Source organism: Battus philenor, unplaced genomic scaffold (assembly GCF_028537555.1).
Source record: "Battus philenor isolate CCGP_79_NKW_IND1 unplaced genomic scaffold, ilBatPhil1.0.hap1 SCAF_5, whole genome shotgun sequence".
Taxonomy (NCBI): domain Eukaryota; kingdom Metazoa; phylum Arthropoda; class Insecta; order Lepidoptera; family Papilionidae; genus Battus; species Battus philenor.
In genome coordinates, this window is record NW_027181715.1 from 12,511,264 (window position 1) to 12,537,063 (window position 25,800).

At 32.1% G+C, this 25,800-nt stretch overlaps 1 protein-coding gene across 1 annotated transcript; it reads right to left on the bottom strand.

Moving 5' to 3' along the window:
* Positions 1–11,095: 11,095 nt before the first annotated feature.
* On the bottom strand, positions 11,096–25,800 carry LOC137929912 (uncharacterized). Its single transcript, XM_068773041.1, has 13 exons — positions 25,543–25,800; positions 24,687–24,869; positions 21,919–22,109; positions 21,137–21,197; positions 21,011–21,063; positions 20,299–20,311; positions 17,342–17,379; positions 15,538–15,565; positions 15,339–15,379; positions 13,233–13,260; positions 12,535–12,726; positions 11,614–11,721; positions 11,096–11,146 (listed from the first exon to the last, which is right to left on the bottom strand). The coding sequence occupies exons 1-13, from the start codon at positions 25,798–25,800 to the stop codon at positions 11,126–11,128; spliced, it is 1,215 nt and encodes a 404-aa protein (XP_068629142.1). The 3' UTR covers positions 11,096–11,125.

Sequence of the window (25,800 nt, forward strand, 5' to 3'; positions counted from 1 at the left end):
CATTTTATCACTTTAGATAGAAAGGGGAATTTCGGCTAAAATTATTATATTAATGTTCCTGAAATATAATATTACATATTTCTTTATCGCTGTCAATTCTGAATATTATCATTACACCGATTAATCACATTTACATATTGTTTACAAAATGTCCAAGGACATTTTTAACATACACAAAATAGTAGAGTATAATATTACTATAAATATAAAACACAAAAATATTTATTCAACTAATTAAATAAATCATTAATGCCAATTAGTTTTTGCGCCTCCTTTTAAGTATAGCAAAACTTGTGTTATGAGACACTGCTCTTCTTTATCCATATTAAACTGTTCATTATGATCTAGGCAATGGCTGGAACAATTATAATTTATAAAATGAAAATGATCGATAAATTATTAATCTCATACGAAATATAAATATCTATCGAATACCTCCTGTGGTAATTTCTTATAAATAGATAGAATTTATATCAAATCATTGACTTTAAAACCTCTTATAATGTATAACAACAGATATAGAAAATGAAAAAAAAAAATGTTTTATTTTTGAACGCCGTTTTATCAACCTTGGATATCGGCCTCACATAGGTTACCGATAATAGGTAAATTTTATTTATTTATAGCTTATAAGTACTTATTTATTTTTATCTGGTTTCTAGAATAAAAATAAAAGCAAACTCACACGAATTGTCTCAAAATAAAATTATTTTACCCTGACAAGTTGAGTTTCTGTAGCTGATGCAATAGCTTGGTTAATGTGTTTTGATTATTCTGTAATAAATCATTCAGTTAAAACAGTAGCCTTTTATTTTACAAAGGTTTTATGTATGTATGTATTTGTTATTGTAGGGAATATATATTTTGTGAACGCCTTATTAAAAAGTAATTATTGTTGGTCATTGTTACGCTTTTAATTGAATATAAGCAGATTATCTGAAATATTTTGAATTGAAAATGTATTTTAATGACCAAAATTAAGTGATTGTTCTGAGAGTTTCTCCGTATTTTAAATCTACTTACAAAATCGAGTACTGTCGAAGTTACTTTAAATCTGTAATGATATAAGAAATATTAACTTTTTATTATTTAATATAAACCACATAGAATGATATACGTTACCCTGGATTCAGTTGATAATTTTCCGATTTTTCAGGTACTACCTGTATATTTAAATTAAGCTGTAATATATCAAAATTTACATAAAGTTTTAATTAACATTCTATAATAATACTTACCATAATATAATCTAAAGGCATTCTTCGAAAGCCTGTGTATAATAATCTTTCGTTTACTCCATCGTACCTGTATTTATACAATATTATACGCATTAAAATAATATTGCGCGTTTGTGTGTTTTAATAACGAGACTATATATTATCTGTATAATCCATTGAAAACAAAATGGCCGCTTCTTTTACAATATCACTTTTATGTGGTCATAATAAATGTGCTTCAATAACTAGTTATCGGAATGGATAGGTGTTCCGTATTTTAGTACAAAGTTTTTTTTAAATTATTTATTTTAAAACTAAATAAAATAATCAAAAACCCTAATCCGAAATATTAAGTTTTGTTGAAGTTAAATTTCTTTTTGTTGTATGGTAGGTATCTGTTTAGAATTGAATTATAAATGGCGGACGTTTTAAATCTTTACTAGCGATTTGTATTATCTTTTCTGCAGATTTACCAATAACAATAATTATTAACATAATTTCAGTCATAGGACATCCACCGGACAAAGGCTTTTTCCATAGATTTCCAACAGAACCGGTTGAAAGTGGTGTGCAAACTTCACCTCCGCACGACCGGTAAGGACGTCAATTCACATTTCAGTTATGTGCTTTGTGTGCCGTAAATACATTACTATTATTGTTAAATGAAAATCTTCTAATCCATAACTTCTCAACCTTTTTTTTGAACAACTGCCCTTTTGTATAACAAATCAAAATCCAACTCCGTCTTTTATAATAATAATAATACACATACACATACAGCTATATTTAAGGTTTTTTTTTTAAGTGAGTAGTAGAATTTCATATAGGAAAGACTTTTCGACCCACTAAAACTACCTTAAAAAACTCCGGCATAAGTAGCTGTTCCGCCCTAGTTGAGAACTTATGAGAATATAACCTATATGAGCACCAAAACTATTTAAAATAACTTACCTAAGACCCAAGTTTTCATAATTCCCATAAACACCTGAACCATCCTCTAAGTCCTTATGAGGAAATTTGATTGCAGACTTTAACATTCCAAGGGACGGCCTGATCAACGTATGACCTGGCAAGATGGGTTCTGCTTCAGGGAGATGGCTGGGATGTTGCGGGACGCCCAATATTTGAGATGCATCTTTGGGATCATAACTGTAAAACGTTCTGCGCTGAAATCAAATTGAAATCTATTTTAATAAACGTATTTAAGTGTTGTGAATTTTTAGATTCGTCACAATTTTACATAATCATCATTTCAACTCTAAGACGTCTACTGATGGATGCAGGAATCGCTTAGGGACTTCTAATAACACTGGTTGGAACGCACCTGCATTTTATAAATTTAAAAAAATAATTATAAAATCGGTTCTATTTCGTGTAAACACAACAGAATGCCAAGGTGAAGATGCTTTAGAAGGATATAGAGGGGGCCGATATCTAGCAATAGATATTCTAAGGTTGGAATAATGATAACGATAGTGAAATAATAATTTATCACCAAGTCAATCGCATCCAGTTTTTTCCTCTTAAAAATTCATTACGTCTGAGTGGCCCAAAAAAAATTATGTTATATAAAAAATGTAGTACTGACCGAAGTAATCTTCATATTTAAGTCAACTGTTCTTGAATGTACTTGGAATAAATAAACCAGTCTAAAATTGAAACGTTTTATGTACGAATAGTTTCAACTAAATCAGGGAAGAGCAACACGCGGCCCGCTTATCATGTTTATGCAGCCCGCCGAGCATTTTTAAAATGGAATACATTTTATCGACTTTCTCTGATCAATATATTGTTATATAAGTAATTATATTAAAATGGTGGTACATGCTAAATCGAAACAAGTCATTAATAAAAACCACCGGTCAAAATGAGAGAAGCACGATTAGAAAGCTACATACGTTTTATATAAAAAAAAACTGTGCCAAATTTCTAAATGAAATTTTTTGGTATGTTAGTTTTCCGTTCTTATCTTGGTTATTTTTATTTTGCATTAAAATTGTATATTTTTTGGATTCTGATGTTCTTAATTTTTTTTATAAATTATTAATAAGCATTACATCATGAGGGGTCTGCCAAATAGTTTAAAAAAGTAGATTTGCCCGTTGTTTAAAAATGTTGCTCACCCCTGAACTATTTTATATTTTAGGAGATTATTAATGACTTGTGATAACTTGAGAAAACTTTTGTTGCTACGACTTTTACAGGCTAAGAAAATGACTATTAACATTCGCAAAGAAATATTCATTATAGGGAATAGTCATGTAATGTCTACATGGAGAGAAAAAGTTTCTTTTAAATAGATACAATGTAGTTCACCACACGGATGTAGCATTAATTGGAATTTTTTTAGTATAATGTTTGTTATGGATAAACCAGTTTTCTGATGTAAGAAAAGGACCAATATTTAGCCACTTCCGCACGCAGTGGCAGTCATGCAACTAAGTGCATCCGCCAGACCGCTGATAAATACGCATGCGGCAAACAATGCGAATTACACAAGCGCCACCGTCAAATCACTCATCACTTAATCACAAGTGCAGCGGGCTGACGAGCGGTGCACTTTGTGTATGACTGCTGCATGTGCGGAAGTGACTAAATATTGGTCCTTTTCTTACTTAGGATGGAATGCAAATGGCAAGGTAACGCCTGATTCCATTAAAGTTTTCTGTTGGTTAATAAAATTGAAATTGGCACGTACTACAATCAGTCAAATTTCTTAATTACCAATTGCTGTCACTGATGTTTCTAACCAATAAATCATTTAAAACTAACATGGCGGTGGTTCCAGGAGTTTAAAACATACGTTTACAAAGTAGGCGATCATCATTGTGGTCATCGGTTCAGCCCACCCACACTGATTGGTGTTCTAACGGTTGCTTCACAGTAAATTTTTAAAATCTTTTTTTGCGCCATAATTCAAAATCTTTCATAAAAATAGTGACAGACACGATAAATACAAGAGAAAGACATTTAAACTCGTAACAACTAAATTACGATTTTAAAAAGTTAAATCCTTCATAGGTGTATGCAAATAGAATAAAGTTTCACAAGATATCTTAGACCATCCGTTTCCCAGCTTTAATCCTAAAATTCATTGTAAATTATTAAATAAATATTATTATAGCATGAAGTTTTTTTAGTTGATTTGTGAAACTTGGCTAGTTGACTCATTTATATGATTGACAATATAATGTAAATTGAAAAAAAAATATATATATGTAAATTTAATTAAAACTTAGGCTTAATGAAACATTTCTACACTTTGATAAAAACATTTAATGTATTTTTCCTTTTACATACCCCGGATGGCCTTAAGTTGCTTCCTCCATTATTTTCTAGTCGCCTTCTCTGTGAATGTGAATAAAGAAACGCTGAAATTTTATTACTATACAGACTTCTAGCTTTGAGATCGATTTTATTTTATTGTTGCTTTGGTGAAATAGAAAAGAATTCACATAATTCACAAGACGTTCCATGAATGTTGTTGTTTAGTTGTATGATTTGTAATTCGTATAATTTTAAATATTTGACAGTTTATCGACACAAGATATCAATGATTAAAATAAAAAAGATCCTCCGCCAGGTTTGGATGGTAACTATTACAGAAAACAAGAGATAATAAATACAATTCTTTTAACTATTCTCACGAGTGAAGTTTTTCCTATTTATTTAATCCTTTTTGTACGTCAATAAGCTGTGTTAGTCCAGGGAAAGAGGACTGATACTTGCGATCGTAGATAGCGGGTTCAATTCCCGGATGCAATTTTCTATAATTCGCACTTTGTGCATTAATTACACAGGATTGCCACTGCTCACAAACAAGTTGCCTGAGAATAGGAAGCAGCGCCCTCTGTGTACCATAATACCACACTACGATTGTTAACCCGCCTGCTAAGTGTGGCGATTATGGTATATCCCCCTTTAGATATCTTTGAGAGAGGTATATGTCTTGCAGTGGCGTCTATCGGCTGAAAATAGAGTTTAATAAACGTAAATATCCATAATAATATATTGTGTATTACTTATAGCACAATATATATATTACGTACACAATAAACTTAGAAAAATAATATTTTAACATATAAATTACATAGTTAAAATACTATGTATATATTCTTATTGCCACATTCAATCATAATTTTGCTTGTATGTTAGTGTTTTTAACAATTACATTTAATTCATCAAGTATCCATATCAATTATAAAGTTTCATAGCATGTGATTCAGAACGAAATCTGTTTACTTAATTAATGAAAAACAAATATACCAGATAAGAAAAGCAATTACTTTACTGAAAACAAAATCTTACAGCAATATGCTCCAACTGTTGTAGCCAACTGACTCCATTACAAGGGAATAGGCTCTGAAAATTAAATTTTAATTAAATTCAACGTCTTGTTCGGGGGACAATAAAATGAATCTTTAATATTCTTAATTATTTTGAATCAATTAATTCTTTCTTGATTGTCTTTTTGAAACATAAATTTTAATTCAGTTTAGTTTGACCTGTAGTGAGATGCAAAATTATAGTATATAAGATATTCATGTTATTCCTACGTCTATCTTCAAAGCAATCCCCACAATACACCCCACAGGGGGGCAATTTGATGGTTGGAAGTGGGCAATTTGAGAATTGACATGACATGTACATACTCCTTCGCAAAGGGCTTTTTAAATACAACGCTTTAGTTGAGAAATTTAATAAAAAGTGACTAAAATTATTAATAATAGTTTTTTTTAGATGTATCGAAACCTCAACTACGTTATTAGAGTCCGCGAGTCAACTTTTCAGTGTTTCCTATTGCTATATCTCTTGTCACAGGAATCTTTTAAAGTCGTTAAATAAGACTCTTGTTAGTTAGTAGTTAGACTTTAACTCATATGTTACCAACGGGGGCAGTACCCCCTATAGTGTACCGGTAAGTAGTTTTTGGGACCATAGCTTAACAAATTGAGGTGCTATGTTTTTAAAGTACCTTCATTTTTAGTAAAACATTTTATCTCTTTCATATATTAACCAACGAGTATAAAAATGTATAATTAACAATAGAAAAACCGAAAGCGCTGTACCGCGCCTTGAGTATGTACGCGGCGAGACGGGGGAAGAGTAAGATTGCCAGCACCGCTCGAGTCTTTTGTTCTTTTTCCTCAGCTTCCTTGAAACGCTTTTAAAAAGCAAAGTAGAGCGGTTTCGGCACTACAATAGTTTAGAAAACAGAGTACATGAGATTTTTTTGGTGTAACGAAATAACCAGTCAATACAAGGTTTGGAACACATGTTTTAGCTCGTTCCAGAAATTGGTTCATGTTTGGTCTTACAAGCCTAAATTATTCTGAACGTTATAAAGAGATTTCGATGTTATATCTCTTGCTCATGTGTTGTCACCACATTATTAACCAACACTCGATTTTAGTGGGCAGTAACCCGCTTCCTTACCGCGAACAGCGTGGGCGAACCGAAATTGGATCCGGATCCGTCCTAGGCTTGCCTGCGGTCCAGTGTGCCGTCCCAAGCCGCACGCACATACACAACATTACCACTGCAGCTCTTATCGGATAGAGCGGGTTATTACGTGGGATCGACTTTGTGCAATTGGAACGCGTCCGTCTAGCTTTGTTTTTTTTTTAAGTTCACAGACCTTTTCGCGCCACGAACTCAGTTCTGATGAAGCTGTAAAAGCTCCCAGGCTAACAGCATCATACTCAACCGTATATAAGTTATACTATTAATTTATTCCTGATTAATAGATGAAGAAATATTACGACTTAGAGTCGGCGTATTTGTTTCGGAGAAAAGTAAGTTCCATTTGTACGTTCCAATGTTTTTAAAAATACAAATAAATCCGGTCTAGAAGACGCAAAGTGGTCTAAGTTAAGCGCCTTCAGAGCTTAATTCTCTCAATCCCGGTAAAGCTAGAAATACTTGACTAACACTAGCTGTTGATAATGAAAAAAAATACTACTTCTACTTTTAGTCCTATTGATTGTTTAATATAATATTTTAACTTACAGTAAGCAGATATAGAATAAGTATATGTATTCTTCTACGCGACATACTTCTGTAATATTGTACTTTACTATATTTGTTTGAACTCCCATAACGTATTTCTGCAGTTGTAGCAATTAAATTTCCTTTTGCGTGAAATTAAAAACTATTAAGCGAATCATTGACAAATGCGGTGATAGCCCAGTGGTAAAGAACAAACGCTTGCGATCGTGAGTCGCGGATTCGAATCCGCGGATACAATCTTATAGAACTCACATTATTGCGTTAATTATATTGGATTGTGAATGTCCTCTAGGCACCACAATAAATTACTGTGATCGACAATCTGCCTACTAGGCGTAGCCATTATGTTATTGTATACACCACATTAAAATTTAGAGGGAGGCCGATATCTTGCAGCGGGTGTCTATGGGATGAAACGACGAAGCGAGTAATTTGTTATGAAACATTTAAAAAAATTTACCTAAGTACTTAAATATTATACTATTTCTTTCTTTGAGAACTAAAATATAGCCTGATTTTGGGCGCCTCTTTTTATTTTGATACCATGTTCTCATTATAATTGTATTGTTTTATGAGTTATGGAATATAATATTTCAAGGTTTTTTTATAAACTCTGCCAGAAAATAAATTATTTATTACTTAATTTTTTCCAGATTTTTCTAATACTTATTTTAAATTATTGATAACCGATATTGTGATATTAATAGTATTTGTTTTAAATTTTAACCTTTGTTGTTTAAAATTTTATAATAAATTTTGTAAGTAGTATTTAAGAAAAAAACGAAAAATATTTCATTACGAATATGATAACAGCAAATTTTTTCAATATTTGCTGATAATTTGAGTAGCTAGCTGGGTTGGATGATTAGCAAGCTGTCGTTGGTAGGAATTAGCCAATGTTCTGATCTCTTCTTTGACTGTTGCCATCTTTGTCTTCACTTTTTTTGTTCAAAACAGGAGGAACGAGTATGTAAAAATACTTGTTCCTGTTTTGTTTGGGGCAGAGAGGTTACAATTCGGATGTAAATAATAAATTTAATAATATTTTCTTTAATTTTTAAATTTTCTTTCCGCTCTGTCCTTTCTTTTCCCACAAATGCTTTCTCTATTTTCTTCATACCTTTCACTAAATCTTTCATTCTTCAAGTTCTGATCTTTATTCATGCGTCGCTTTTCTTTCATCGTCTATTATTCCTAATTAAATTGGAACTATACAATTTTTGTTTATCTGAAATATTATTTAAATCCTTGCTTTTATTCCTACCATAATTTTAGGTGTTTGTGGATTGGATATTTATTTTTAAAAGGAGGATTTATTAAAACTATGTATATTTCATATTAGTTGATTTGTAACCATCATATTTATGTACTATAGTGCAGTGAATAAGCATTCAGTATAAATATCATGAAAGCCTTTTTGCTTTACAAACAAAATTGCTAATGGATTAGATGCCTTTTACAAAAGTCGATACTATTAGATCACTGCATATTACAAAGAACCCTGAAGCTGAACAAAATGTTTGTGATCCTCATACATCATGATATCAGCGGTTTCACAAATCCCAATCTCAATGGACTTTATTCAAATATTTGTCCCCGGTCAGAAAATAGAATTTTTGAATACTAGGAAATAGAAAGTCGTGTAATGTAAGTGGGTGTATGTGTAGGACGTTCTTGTGACGCGACAAAAGGCTCTTTCACTCAGATTATTTGCGGTGCACCCGCCGCTTCTTATCCATACAAAGTTTAAAAATAGACGGGGGATATTGAAAAATTTTAAACGCCGTGTTTTAACATTTAAGTTTTTTTTTAAATCACAAAGTGACTATACCATTTAGTTTTCTTAATAGAATCGGCTGTACCTACGCATATAAATACTATCAAAATAGTACTCTTTTAGATTGCGTCTTACCTTTAGGTTATCCATATAAACCTATTTTTTAAATTAAGCATTTATCTTAATAAAAACCAATAAGTGAAGTAAATCCGGATATCTATGCACACGTGTACGATATATATGTAACGTAAGGATATTCAAGGAAGTTTCCCTAATAAGGCTTCTCGAAATATGTAGTCATGTCCTACTACTTTTTTTTTCATTTTATTAAATTCTGTATGACTTTGCGTTTTGAAAAATAAAATCTTACATAACATAATCTTTGTGTCAGTACCTTTAGATATAAGAAGGCTTTAATCGTTAGCCTTGGGGATTGAGTCTCCTAGTCTGTCGTCCGCAACACACACTTAGAATAAAAAAGTATTTTTTATTAAGTTATATCATAACTTGGTCGAGAGATATTTCATAATATTGGTTCAGTCATTCTGCTTGTAAACAAAATATATTGTGTTGTGACATTATTGCACGGTATAAATAAAAGAAACGATATAGAATCCCAAAGGACATGGAGTACATTGAAGGTTGCAGAACTTACTATTACATTGGAAAAATATACCTAAAAGTCACACAATAAAAATGAAAGAGTGTTATGATCTAGTCAACCAATCTTGGCATAAATTAATAGTAAACTACTGAAAGATTTGGGCACGTGAAGCGCAAACTTTTGGTCATTTCTGGAATAGGCCTCTTAAGTAACTTTGATTCGATCATTTTAAATATGGTTAGGCGGAGACAGAAGTCTTTGTCGCTGAAGGAGAACGCCAATATATTGTAAGGCTCTTTAAATCTGGTACGGGAATCATCGTCCCCGAGTACTGTATTCGAAAATTTTGCCTACAACGCGATGAACACGACACCTGCACGGTGAGTTCATAGAATGCAGATAATAACGTCTATGATATATAAAGTCGTCTTCGCCGCTGTATTGTTTAAAAAAGCTTACATCCACTAGTAGCAGTTGACACAGGCTATTATACCATGATATTTTCCACGACCAGACTAAGGAATTCCTAAAAAATGTGCATGTGATGTTTTTTGTATATTTTTGCTTTATTAGTATTAAACACGAAGTGTTGTAAGTGAATGTACTATTCTTTTAATATATTTTTTTTTAGTTTAAGAGACAGGACTTCAAGTATTGACAATAAATGTTAGGTCGAGTAAAATTTATTAATATTATTATATAATTAGATATTTTGGTTGCAAAATTAAAATTAGGTATTATTATGTAGGCATATACATTCAATTTTGAATGGAATAATTTTAAAATTTATTTTATAAATAGGAAGCTGCCACTGGCTCGGAATGTAAATCTGCTGGGAAGAACCGGCCAGTAAATAAACAGTTGCTCTTTTTAAATGATATTATTAATTTATTGTGTACACTATAATAACAACCATGTGATTGAGTTAACAAACCAAGTTGCACACATTTCAATCAACTGAATAATAATGCTTTAGTAAGGTTTATTTAATGAATTACTTAATGATGAAGTTCTGAGATATCTTGTGGAACTTTATTACGTTACGTGTTTGTTTTTATTTGTTGTATTTATCTCGTGTCTGTTATTATTTCTCATACAAAATTTTAATCACGACGCATAAATACTATAGTATTAATAATGTATTAAAAAGCATCAGAATGCCATTTCTATTAACCTTAATTTTTAAAGTTAATAAAAAGTATGAAACGTATGAAAATGTTACTATTTACCTATGAATTGTAATACATCGATTAACCTATAACTCCAGTAATATTTTTTTTTATATTATATAATTGTAATCTCGTTACTTTCGTCATCAACAATCTTATTTGAAATAACACTCGACTAGCAAATGGAATTAAAAGTTCCATATTCCACGAAATTTGTGTAAATTTGATGAGGACCTTCGCATTTTGGGACTTTCCAAAGTGAGAGTAATTTCAAAGTGTTTATTTTATTGACAATTAGATAAATAAAAGAAAATTGGGCTTTCAGTGATGGTTTATTTTCTATGTTTTCTTACAATGGCTTGTAGTCGTCCTGGAATTGAGATGTACAACTTAAAGTTACTTTATTTAAGGCGTAGAAGAATATTCATCATCATATATAGTTCATGGATCCTTCTCTTCCCTTCTCCTCAGTACCGACGAAGCTGTAAAAGCCTTAGGGCTAACAGCATTAACACCTTCAGAAACAATACAATCATCTTCATGATCATCAAGTCAGCCGATATGTCCACACTGAAGTATAGTCCCCTCCAAAGATTTCCACGATGACTGGTCTTTGACTGCCTGTATCCAGCGATTTCTTGTAACCTTGATTATATCATTGAGCCACTTAGAGGGGAACCTTCGCACGCTACCTGTATCGGATTGTGATCACCACCCGAGAACAGCTCGGCCCCAACGACCTGAAGTGCACAAGTGATGAACCCCGCCCCATGTCGCTCCAAACGAGCAATTCTTTGAGCAAGGAGAAAAAAATGACTTCAAAATATTTTTGTTTACCTGGTTAAAATACCACCATTTCCTACCAAATATCAAAGCTGCCCCAGATGGACCAAAACCAGAAAACTTCGGTGCGAACGGATTTACATTCATATGGTCACCGCTCATCTGAAAAGAAAAAACATTTTTGATTGCCAAACACAGAGTCTCTGTGTTTGGCACTAATCAGTGTAACATAACTCCTGAAGATGCCCCGTGGAGAGGTGCAACACGTGTTGAGTAATTTGGTGGTGGCGGTTGTGTGATTCGCATTGTTTGCCGCATGCGCATTTATCAGCGGGCTGGCGGGCGGTGCATTTCGTTGCACGACTACCACTGTATGTGCAGAAGTGGCTAAATATTGGTCCTTTTCTTGCTTAGGATGGACTTCCGCGAGGTAACGCCTGATTCCATTAAATTTTTGATTTGATTAATTTTCATCATCTTTCCTAATGGCAAGAATAACAACCAGTTTCTAGTCAAACAAAGTAGAAATCCCGTAACAATTTGACTAAAATAATCTGTTATTAAACTGTGGTTAACCGGCTTTGTTTCTGGAAGATTCGATCAAGAAAATTAACCTTTTAACTAGTTAACAAAGTTTAATTCCATACGTCAACTGATGCTATTCATCTCTGTCAGTTGTATAGCTTTGTTTCTTTATATATATTTTACTTTCTTTGCAGTATCGACGTAAAAATTTCGGTGAGAATTAAATGAGGTTACTACAAACAAGTTTTATGCAAAATTGAATAAAAAAAAAATTACTAAGTCAATATAAACTTTTGTGTAAATCTTTAAATTTATTAAAGTCATTTATCGTTTATTATTTTCAAATCAAAATAAATGGTGGATTCGAACGTTTTTCGTATGTTCTGGAAGGAATTTTGTTTTTTTTGTCAAAGCAAAAGAAGTCATTCGAAATTTTGTGCAATTACTCACAACATGATTCCACATCCAATTCTGTTTGTATCGAGTTTTGTGCACTGTGTAAGGATTTCCGGGATTTTTTTCGTAATCGTCTGACTGCTCACTGCTGTTTTCTGTTGATGACTGACGTTCCTTCTTGTAAAAGCTGTCTCGATCTCGAAATTTCGACTTTTTCTTATCCCCATTTCTATTTTTGCTCTTTCTCTGAAACCATTTTTATATACAGATTGATTAGTTGTTACTATTTGTTCCTGCAGTACTGTTAGTTGTACTGCTAGAAGTTTTTAGCTTGTCGCATTCCAATAGAAAAATAAATTAATATAACATATTTTAGAGTGAAAATTTTATACTGAATGATTGGAAATAACTGTAAAAGCTTTGAAGGGGTGAATGTATAGCTGATTTGTCATCTTCACGTTGGTAGTAAAAAAGTCTACAATTATTAATTATAACATACTTATTAATTATAATTTTTAAAATGATAGGATGTGCCATACATTCTTTGAAGATATATATATATTATACATACCCCTTTAAAACTTTTACAGCTACAACTATTCAACCTGTTTATAAAGCATTATCTTTAGGTTGTCTTAAGAAATCGAGAAAAAATGAGCAACTCGAAATTAGTATAAAAAAATTATTTTCACAAAATAAAATCTCTAATGTATTTTATGTAGTAACTATAAAAAAAATTTATCTCAAATTACTCTAGTATAGTACTCCTTAGAAGTAGAACTGAAACAAAAAAAATAATTATCATTCAAATTTTATCTGCAATAATGTAGTAAGAGAGTGTTTTAAATACAATAATAATCTTACACGGTTCTTAGAATAGTAATATGATATGATACGTTTCAAAATTGCTTAAGATAATTTTATTTTAAACTAACTGTGCCTGCGACTATATCCGCGTGGAATTTAAAAAATAAAATATGTAGTTTATATAGTTTTAATTATCGTTTAAGATTTTTTAAGAAAAAAATAATTGAGTTATTCGTTATCACATCAGCTACCTGCCAGTGTAAGTACCGTCTAAATTAGTCCAGCCATTTCAGAAATGGAACAAAGAGACGGATATATAAAAATGTAACAAAATTATATTTTACTAATGGAATCAGGCGTTATTTTGCGAAAGTCCACCCTAAGTAAGAAAAGGACCAATATTTAGCCACTTCCGCACATGCAGTTCCAAACACAGTTTGTCACTAATCGGTGTAACGTAACTTCAGAAGATACCCCGTGGAGGGGTGAAACACGTGTTGAGTGATTTAACGGTGGTAGTTGTGTAATTCGTATTTTTTGCCGCATGCGCATTTATCAGCGGGCTGGCGGGCGGTGCACTTTGTTCCACGACTACGACTGCATGTACGGAAGTGGCTAAATATTGGTCCTTTTCTAAATCATATTATTGTATATGTACCGTATGTATATACATACTCATGCATGTAGTTAAAAGTGGTTATAAAAATATAATTTATATTACAAACAGACACTGCGATTTTATTTAGTTGTATAGACAAAGAAGTTTCTGGAATACCTTTAGTGTTAATGTTAGTTTCTTTCTAATTAGTTCTTGGTTAATTTCACTTTCACTATCACAATATGACAATATAGCCAAAAAACAACGAATTACACGACTAGTACGAAGATTAGAGTAGCATATATCAACTCAACGTTCATTGTATTTTCAGAAAACAATGGTATAAAAGTGTTTTTGTTTCCTCAATTTCTCAACCGTACTAAAGTCTTAAAAGTTGAAATAAACTTTTGTAACGAGACTTTATTTCCAAAGCTCAAAGCTTCATGTATGTAACAAATGCTAAAACTTCTCTAACATAAATTACCATCTGTAAAAGCAAGCGAAATCTTTCCGCCGGAAATGACATCTGAACAGATTTTACTCCGTTCGAAAGTTTCCGCTTAATGTTATAAACGAAAATAGGTTAAATTGACATCAATTTTAATTATACAGTAGTTGTTTTTTACTTAGCGTTTCGTATATAAAATTTTGTAGGGAACTGGTTTAATAAACGTTAATAAAAAAGATTAATAGTGATAGCCGGCAGCGGTAGAAAACTTTCGTTGGACGAGTTTTGATGCCCGAGGTACAATCTTATGTAATTCACATTGTCAATGTCTCGCGCTTACCTACTTGCCAGGCGTATCGATTATGGTATATCCCCCCATAAATATGGGAGGCCTAAGCCTGTTACTGGGCGGTCGCTGTGTGGTAGTATGGTACGCAGAGGACGTTATGTTATCCATACTATGTGAACTGTTTTGTGAGCAATGGTAATCATAAATAATTATTGCACCAAGTGTGAATTAAATGTACTTGTATCGCATGAATCGAACCCGCGACGTACTATCGCAATTCTCAGATCTCTACCGCTATTATTGCTCAAATAAATATTTCCATAAAATTTCAAGTATTTAAACCTTATTGTATCATTATATGTATCAATATATATTCTCACAAATTAAGCTGAGACAAATATTTCTTAGATTATTTCTAAAAAATATTTTCAAAGATTTATATTTCACATTTTTAATAATAAACTACTGGTGCCAAGCCATATACGTAACAATGTTGTGATGTCCATTATTTTGAAATACAAAATGTTACTTTGCTTTGCGTTTGAGTTGACTTTGAACCCACTATGAGATGGGATGTCACATATAGTCAAGTAATTTCATTGATTTCGATATTGTGTGGCAATAGGAATAGACACCGCGTGAGTGAATATACACGTAAACGGTCTATTCAAAGGGAGCTTTCACTAACAAAAGCTTTATATAAAATCAATACTTACTCAGTCAAAATTTCTGCAGAATTTTTATCATCGTTCCAATCCTAAACAAAATATTATTATAGAAGTTATCAGTGAAAAATGTTTTAAGGCTATTAGATGTAGTAATCATTTTAAAATATTTTTGAGATAAAAATATTGTAGTAATAGTTGTAGTGATTTTTTTATAAATAATATAACGAATAAAACAAATGATATTTACCTCTATTCGTTTATCAGATTTAATAACTCTGTAAAAAATATTACAGTTTTATTTTCAAAGTTGAGTTATTTTAAATATCGTGTTCCTCGTTTCAGCCCATAGACTACCACCACAAAGCACTCCCTAAGATATCTATGGAGAAATATACAAAAATCGCCATGCTTGACAGGCGGGTTGGCGAAAGCGGTGTAGTATTACGATATGCGGAGGTCGTTGCTGCCCATCCCTTGGAAACTCGTTTACGAGTGGTGGCAGTCCTATATATTTAATGCACAAAGTTTGAATTATAAAACTGTATCCTGGGAATCGACCCTCCGACCTACGATTGTATGTCTCAGTTCTCTACCACTTGGCTACCACTGCTTATTACTCTCATCTATATAATAAAATACTTATTGATATATTTACTTTATAAAGTTTAACGGAACGCAGAAGTCATATGTAAAAATAATAATTACAAAATAAATTTCAATACGGTATCTCTTATTTCCATATACCAAGTATTAAACTTTGTTCCTGCTACCGCTTCCATGAAAATATCAAGGAGCCACCACAGTTCTAACGAAACCGTTACGTCGCGCCTTATAGACGGGGTATCGACTTTTTCATTCCCTTTGTCCGTAGCTGACCCTTTTTTCACGAAGTATTTACAGAACATTTAAATTACTTATAACAAGTATTATTTTGGACGATACGATACACTACTTTATTAATTTTAAAAAAGATTATATTATTATATGTGAAGTATATTGATCTATGCTTCTATTGAGCCTTACTACTTAAAATTGAAACTAAGCAGCCCGTGTTAATATAATTACTAAGTATCGTCGATAGATTGCGGTAAAGACGGTGACGGTTCAACCAGACATTGCATGAGTACCCTGCTATTTACATATTATATATATAGACCTTTATACGCTATAAAAAATGATTGCAGGCCATTTATGATGCAAATACGAAAAAAGTTTGTTTTGTTTTTTAATAATTTTAGCCAAAAGCAACGTGTGAATAGCAGTGATTTGACGTGACTTGATTTCCTCTCATCTGGTTTTGTATGCAACGCGGTGAAGCTTTCTAACGGGAGGCATTTTCACAGACAAACGTTTTTATTGCAGGTGATTTTTTATCTGCGATATGCGGTGTATATCTTTGGCAGTCAGTCAACATCTACTCTGATCATATATCGTGCCTTTGGTATATTTACAAAATTATTTTAAATATAGAATTTGTTATACAGCTTTATTTGTTATATGTCTCGTGACTTTATTTGTTATGATGGGCTTCAACGTCGTGAATGCATAGCTCATTTTTCAGGAAAAAGATTCAAAGTTTTAAGACCTATTTCTAATCATTTTGTATACAGTGATTACTCTTAAACATGTTACATTATTTTTTTCCATTTTAATGTGTCAGACCAATAACTTCTAGCAAAGAGTCTGCAGATTCAGATAGAAAACAATTATTAATTATTATATATAGTAATCCGTTTTCTTACTGTATTATCGTTACGTTATTTATCATTTCATAAACAATTAATTTTTGAATAAAGCTTTTACACCAATCATCCTGTATAGTTTAATACAAAGACAGTTCAATATTTTCATCATGTTATAATTACGCTATTTATTGAGAATATTATAATTGCGTTCTCTGTATAGATTTATTACATACACAGTCTCATTAGTAACTACCAGTTTGCGAAATTTTATCTTATTTCGTGTTTTCTACAGTTATGTATTTTGTATATTAACATGTATTTTGATATTATCTGCCGTAAAGAGCTTAAATAAATTTAAATACTCACTGATTGATTAGTGACACCGGTACAGCTATAATCGTGTACTGAAATAACACACTTATTTAAAATTATTATAATTTAGAGTAAGAATAATGTAGACGAACGAAAGTATTGACCACAGGTCACATAGTGCATTAGACGGATGGCAGGTAGGGCCTTAAGGTTGTGGAGTGAGAAACCACCGACCTGTCAGTGTAGCGTACGACTTGTTTCTACAAGGTGGACAAACAACCTTGTTAAGGCCGCCCAAAGACTTTGGTCATAATTGAAATCTATGTAGAAGGTTTTATTTCCAACAGTAGATGTTCTATGGTCAAAATGAAGATGGTGATGGTGAAGAATAATGTTATACGAAATGAAATAATCGTCATTGTTTTAGCACATAGACCGTCAATGGCACAGGCCTCCCCCAAAGGTATCTTTGAGGGGATATACCTCAATCACCACGCTTGGCAGACGGATTCGCGATCACAGTGTGATAGTATGATACGCAGAAGACGCTGCTGCCCATCCTCCGGAAACTTGTTTGTGAGCAGTGGCAGTCCAGGAATCGAACCCGTAAGCTATAATCTCAAAATTCAGGAATAATAAGCATCACTAATTCAAAGTATCGAGAACTTCTTCACGACGTAATATACGTATATTTTCATACCTTTTATGTAATATTGCATATAATAAATCAGTCTTCTTAATAATAAAATAAGCTAATCGATAAGTAATTAATCGTTACTTGATTGACAGTTTAGGAGTTTTAAATATATTTCGTATAATTTTTGCAAGAGAACCTTTATCGCAATTTAACTATAAAATATGAAAATAGCTGTCTACTTGGAAGAGCGGATTTGGAGTTTAGTGCCTAGCAACACTTTCTGAGATCATTTTTATTTATAAAAATATAGAAGTTAACAGGCGTGTATTTTTTTGGTAATCGTATTCGTTCAAATTTTACGTAGGTAATAAATTGATAAGTAAAATATTTTTTGTAAAAAACCTTTTATAAAAATATAGTCAGTTTTAGTTAAAAAATATGATTTAAAAAATAGGCATGTTTTTTTAAAATATTCAATGAATTCAAAAACGAATAACGTACACGAATCTAAATCCCATCTTTAGGTAGAGTTCTAAATCGATTCCGCTGACATCGACAAATTGACACAAGCTACGTGCTTCCAATTTAGTATCGAGTCAGACATTGATGTCAACATTAGACTTATGTACGAGACAAGGGACTAACTTTTTCGTTAAGATTATTGGTAGCAAGGATTACGGAAGTCTTTAAATAAACTTCACTAAATAAAATAGAGAAAGAATATTTTTATTGTTAATGAAGTGTTTTAATATACTTTTAGTCTCTCTCTAGACTGTTTTGGTCTGTCGACTCAAATTATAATAAAAAAATGAGACCTGAGAGGACACTTTGTATTATTAATGAACACGGTGTAAATACGGTTTCGTAAACAGCTACATTTTATCATCGTTAGCGACGCATCGAGCAGTTGAATTCCACTCCAAAGCGTCATATTTACGTCTGGCGAAAGAAAGCGCTACAATATTTCTCGCTTTGTGAATGGCTGACGATTTTTATTGATTGAATATTGTTTTCATAGTGTTAAGAATCGGTATAAATATGGGCTAAGTTTCAACACCACATATCAAGCTCCTGTAGATCTCGATGCACCGACCACATATCACACAAATGCCCACGAGACTGGCGGGCCAAACCAGCATTCAAGTCAGAGGGCTCGGGAGAGGCCCGAGTCACTCCCGACCGCTAGGTACTCACAACACTATATTCCTACACGGGTATAGTCCCTCTTCGTGCGTACGATGTAACAGGGATGCGATCACCAGCGTAAATTTTTAGCTTGCGGACCCCCTCTTCCCGAAAGCAAAGCCGGCTAGTAGTAAAACGTTCATAATATCAAATGCAATCAATATACACACTTTAACTTTGGACTTTGAGTTATTATTACCTCCAAAATCTACCGGTCCTGGGAAAAATTACACTGGATCATTTTTTTTTCTTTTAAATGAGGCCTCCGCTATTGGGAGCTCTCCGTCCACCCCTATTTTGTTGGAAACAGGGTTTTTTATATCTTAACAATTTTTCTCTCGTCTTCCATAGTTCACAATATATTTTTTTCTTCCTTCTATCATTCCATAATTCCATCTTCCTTTCTCAATTATTCCGTTCCTTTCATCCATCCTCAAACACCTCAGTTGTATTTTCTATTGCAGTATCACAGCTTTATTTAGTTTATTTATTTTACTCATGTACATCAATTTTACATTTTTTATTTTAATTTCAATATATCTATCTTAATAAGATTAAATATATAATAAGACTTACAACATTTTATGTTTAACTATGTTTTATTCCTATTAATTACATATTGTGCAACTTTCCTGAAGAATTTGAGGACGGACTCTCTTGCATCCTTTCCATTATAATGGAGGCGATTGTGGCCTCCTCAGTCTTTTTTCCTATCCGGCATTCGGTCTCGTATCGGAGCCTCACACTAGATCATTAACAGTGACCACTAGTGTACATGTCAGAAGAATATACCTAAAGGGCTCAATTAGTTAGAATTGAATTGAGCTTACCTATAATGGCATCTTTCAACTTAAAGCAACAAGGGTTCTAAACGAGTTTTAACCTGAGAAGAACCTATAACAAATTCAAGCTAATTTTTTTCTAAAAACACTCTCTCAATATTCTAAGCACATGTATTCGTTTCTAAGCTTTATAATAATTAAAAAATTGTATAAACTGTAAAAAAAAATCCTATATTTTTGTAAATTTTTTAAGCTTGGTATATTTCAACTAAGTAAGTACTAAGTTAAACAATTTCAACAGTTTTGAGACGTCACTGTAAACGAATATTCTTTATATGTACAATGAATGTAAAAATTTTAAACGCAATAAAAACATTTTTTTATTTAAAAATAATAATGATACTTACGGTTTCACCATTTCTGAAATTTAAATAAATTATTACGTGTGAGGTTCATACAAAGATATCTCATTCAATAGATTTTAAGCTGATGCGATCCGAGTGAATGTAGTTTATTGGAATATTTTATTAACATTTTTATGTAATAGACCGGGGAATTTTTTTCAGCAAATAATATATATAAATATGGATTGAAATTTCGTCAGCTGTAGTAATTGTGTCTCGCTGGTTTTTATGAAATTAAAGAGGTAATGTTTTAAAAAAGTTACTTAAATTATATTTCGAGACATTTCTTATTTGTTTTATTCATCAGGTGTACCAAAATTTGTACTACAACGGTGTCATGTCACTTCTTATATAACCCGTGTTCAAGCGAAGACGGTCAGGAGGGGCTGTGTCGCTCACGACTCACGTATTACTCGCTTTGCATAACTTACAGTACACCTACACGGGTAAAGTCTTCGATGTAAATGAGATTCGATAACCCAGCGTAAGTTTTTAGTCCTCGGATCTCCTATTTCCGTGGACTCAATATCAATGAAGCTGCACAAAGGCTAAACTGGCTAGCAGCACAATTTCAAACACATCAAATGCACATACTACTTATAAGATGCCAAAAAGTGATCGAACAAAATGAAACCAATATCCTTTAGTTAAAATTACTTACTGCTACTTTTTCCCTGACATTTTACATAAATGTAATAAGACACGGAGACAGTACCTGCTTCTAGTTTCGATGCCATTTAGATAATCAATATACTCGAGTAATGCGTTCTGAAAAAAAAAACATTTTTAATGTAAATCTTGCGTATCTTTATAAAGAAAAGATATCTATAAAAGATTATACCAATAACTTGTTTGATTTTCTAAACCCTGTATACAATATACGATCATTGGATTTTCCGTATCTGCAAAGAATATTTAAGAAAACATTAGTTGTTTTAGTACAACTGACATAAAATTAGTGATTATTATAATAATGCACCACGTATTTTTATTAAAACGGTTAAATTACATATACAAAAGTAGACTATAAATTTAAGGATACTATTATATGAAGGCATAACAGTTTTACTTTTAGGCTCACTTAATTGCACGCCGTGCTAGACTCGCGTTTGAAAGCCGCCAAGTATGGTGTTTTTTTTTTGAACTACTATGAAAGGTACTCTTACTATATTGTTAGCCTGAAAATACCACCCCTATAGTAGTATGTTTTAAAAATTCAAAGAGAAATTAAAAAATAAAATATTTTAAATTGTTAACCATGTTTCAGTATTCCAACTGCTTAGGTCTTCAGCAGCACATTAAAAAAGTTTATTTTGAGTCCTAAACTTGGGATATGCAGCCTATTCAGGTTTTTTAAACTCTCAAATGTTACGTATTGTTATAATTACGATATGATCTGTAGTCTAAAAAAACACACAGTTTTTTTACACCTATTACAATTATTTTTAATACGCGAATAAAAAGTACCATAAGCTGTTGGTGTTTTTTAAGATTTTTTGTTTAGTAAACTTTTAAAAGTTAAATAATTCAGGACTTTACCACATTTCTGTAAACAAACACAGAAATACATTCAGAAGTGGATATATGTTTATATAGGTTAGGTAATAAGTATGAAATACTTACGTGATTCCAAGGTTACCCATATTACCATATACGAAGTTTTTAACATCTTTCTGTGGAAAGGATACCGCTGATTTGAGCATCCCTAGTGAAGGTCTTATCAGCGTGTGCCCCGGCAAGATGGGTTCAGCTTCCGGCAAGTCTTCAATGCTTTTTGGAACGTCATATATACCATCGTCACGCCCTAGTCTTCTCTGACATGTTGATATAAAATAAAGTTTGCTAATGAATTTTGTAAGAAAATTCTCTTGGTTTTTTACCATTGCAATAAATTTTTGTATAAAGTAATGTATGATTTCTTGTTAATATCGTATATTTTAATTTTGTTATAAAACTTAAAGTGACAGAAACGTAATAATTTCAGTCGACATATTTACAAAAAAAGTGATTGATTTTCACCGCTCCGGCATGAAAATTTGTGTACTAAACGGAAAAGGATAACGAAGGTGAATATATTGTTGATTAGAAATAAAAAAACATGTTACAAATGTAGTCGTGTAAATTTAGCTCGAGAAAGCGACAATATTTTCCGGTCCCCCTAAATATCTTATGGTAAATTAGACAATCTATATAAATTACCAATTAATATAATAAATACATAAAAGTTTTAATCTTATTATATAAAGAAAAATGTGTTGTTTAAGGAAGATGTCGTTTACGTTGGTCGTCATTTCGTATTCTTTATCAATTGAATTACAAAAACAGAATAAGAAAAGACAATATTTTGAAGATATTACAAATATAATAGGATCATTTTTATTTAAAAAGAAATTAAGCCGTTATATAAAAACCGTGGCACAATCTATAGAGTCATCTCTTTGGAAATTCAAGACATTTATTAAGCACATGCTCTGCCAATAAATATTACTATTTCAGAGTATGTTAACAATAAAGATGTTTCGACATAAATTGTTCCAATTATAAAAAAATAGAAAAAAATGATAACACAATCATCAAAAAAAAATTACGTACGACGCTCGTTGCGGTCTAATATAAACATCATTTTATGATATAAGAGCTCCAACTTCATTTTAAAAAAAAATCGTATCACTAATTTATTTCCGCAGGTCCATGCATATCTATCACGTGTAAATGTACGTATTTCTCTTGACAACGTTGTTACAAAGTTCGGTCACACACGTCGAAATTTAAATTAAGTTAAGATAGTGTTGGCCAGTAATAGGACTCCCACCTGTACTATGTAACTAAGTAATGTATTTAAGCGTAAAACTCGTTCTACGAACACGAGAATGCGAGCGTGAGTATGCATACTAAAAAAAGGTATTTGAGAAATTATCACAGCACTCTGTGAAGGTTTTTTGTAGTCATTTTTGTGTGTGATATTATTATGAAATTCAAGTTTTAGATGTTGGTAGTTATAAAATAAAGTAACACGTATATAAAAAATAAAAAAAATTGTCAAATGAGTTGCTAAGCTTAAATTTTTAAAACGTTTTGACCGATACCTCTAATATTTGAAAATATTTTTAGGTACGAGGAAGGTTTTTATTTAGAGGAAAAATTAAAAAAAATAACACTCTTTTTCCAATACAGTTATGAAAAACATTTGACGCCGACGGAGACCACAAGAAATCGTAATGTTATGGAATCAAACGAAAATATCGTATGCCATATACCATTGCAATGAAAATATAATGAAATTATTACTGTTTCTTGCAATGTAAAAAACTAAAAATGAATTTTCGATTAGCTTTTGATGGTAAAAAATGATGGAGCGACTATTTTTTAAATTTTTAAATTAATCATATTAGATTTTTGTATTAATTACTAATAGTTTATCGTGATTTTAGATTTTATTTTATTCATTGTTAAAATTACGATCCTTTTAACTAGTTTTGAAATATTCTATTTTTGTAATAAAATAAATTATTCTAGGAATATTTTTCCTTTTTAATAGCTATACAAGCAAGTGTGAACCCATTTTATTTATTTACTTAGTTTAAAACTGATTTTTACGATTCATGTTCTAAAAATTGACTATGGATTTTGATTTATTCAAGAAAAACAGGAAAAGAATATGTCGAACAATGTGAACATTCTATAATTCTTGTTTTTTCGTATCACTCGACAAGAAGTTGCTTTGGTGTAAAATAAAGTGTATTTTCATTATGACTTCATGTATTTTTATTTAACTTTTATATATAATTATGACAAGACGTAAAATATTATCTTTGTTTCGTGTAACAATATCCGTAAGTGACTATTGGAGACAGTTAATCTTAAAAGGAAGTTAACATACTGTAAAATATTTTATTTAAGCGTATCTCGTTACTTCTGACGGTCGCAGTAGCGAGTTATTCGCTTCTGTAGATAAAAGGATTTCACAGATTCTAGAGCCGGAGTTTCTAACCGGTGGAGAAAAGTCTGAGTGAAGGCATTTCTATCTTACTTTACGAAATTTTATAGTGCATAAAATATTTAGTTCGTTGTAAATACATCGCTGTGAATCTCTTTGTTATGCGGAAATTTGATTAATATTACTCGTCTTGTTTTTTATTTTTATTTATACTTATTATTTTTACGTTCATCATTATCATCATCATGACAACCGAGAAATGTCCACTGCACGATATCGGCCTTCCACAAAGGTCGCCACCATGACCGAGCTTGAGTTGCCCATATCCAGCGGCTTCCTGCAACTTTGATCATGCCATCGATCTACCAAGTGAGAAGCCTACCTATCAGAATTCAACCAGCTCATAGTCACCTCTCAAGAAGACCCATCAGACACCAATATCTGTCGATTGTACCAACTGCCACTGCCAATCCAGACGAACAGTTCTTTGAGCTACGGTAGACCTTAGTTCTTCAACGGATCTTCTTATATTTGATCCGATCTCGCAGCGAAGCGAACATAGAGAACTATAGAGTGGGTTCCATTGTTTGCTGGTTGACCTTGAACCTTTATGTTGGCTGGGCGCAAACAAATCCAACTAACAACAAACCGTACCTAATTTATCCAAATTTTCACAAAGCATATTATGAACACCCTAATACACTTATTTTTAGTTTTACTTATGTTAATTTAACAAGCCCTCATATTGAAAAAAAAAGTTCCTACAAGATTCCACAAGAACCTTCTTGGTATTATAAAGGAAATATTTAAAAAAAAGTCCAATAGGTCAAGTGGTTATCGAAATTGGGTACCAATGTCAGTTATTGCACCTCACTTTAGTTACTTTGAAAGAATCTTTTAGTCTCTAAAAAAATCTGGTAGACGTATAGATGAGTCTATATTAGCACTCGGTATGCGGGCAATGTATTTTCACGCTATTTTCAGTTTGTCACTAAAACGCGTTTTTTCTTGTAAATAATCATACAGAATATATTTAACTATAACATAAAGAAAATTCTATTCGTAAAAACGAAGTTGTTTTCGATTTACTTTGATTTTTATGAATAACTAAACATCCGTGCGATTCACGAAAAAGCAGTGTTAGAAAAATATAGCTGCCTATCAACTACCCCGTTAGGAAAACATAAAAGAAGAATCTATTATCTTATAATTTGTCTTGAATAACCGAAGACGCACAATCTTCGCTTATTCTTTGGGATTACCCTACGAGTTTAAATTGGCAATGAGGAGACATAACATAAGCTACTTACATAGCTCAACAAAGTTGCATGTTGTAGGGGCAGTGGATAGGTCACAAAACATAGGACAGACACCTTATGGCGCTGGATTTGAGACCATTGACCGGCAAGCACACCGTATGACGTCCGCCTATGAGGTGGACAGACTAATTTGTTTTCTTTAGGAGATGCTGAATGCAGGCGTTTTGGTCTGAATCTATAGGAGAGGCCTAAGTCCAGTAAATCTAATATGAAGATAACGATGATAAACTGAAGGTGCCACGTAACCAT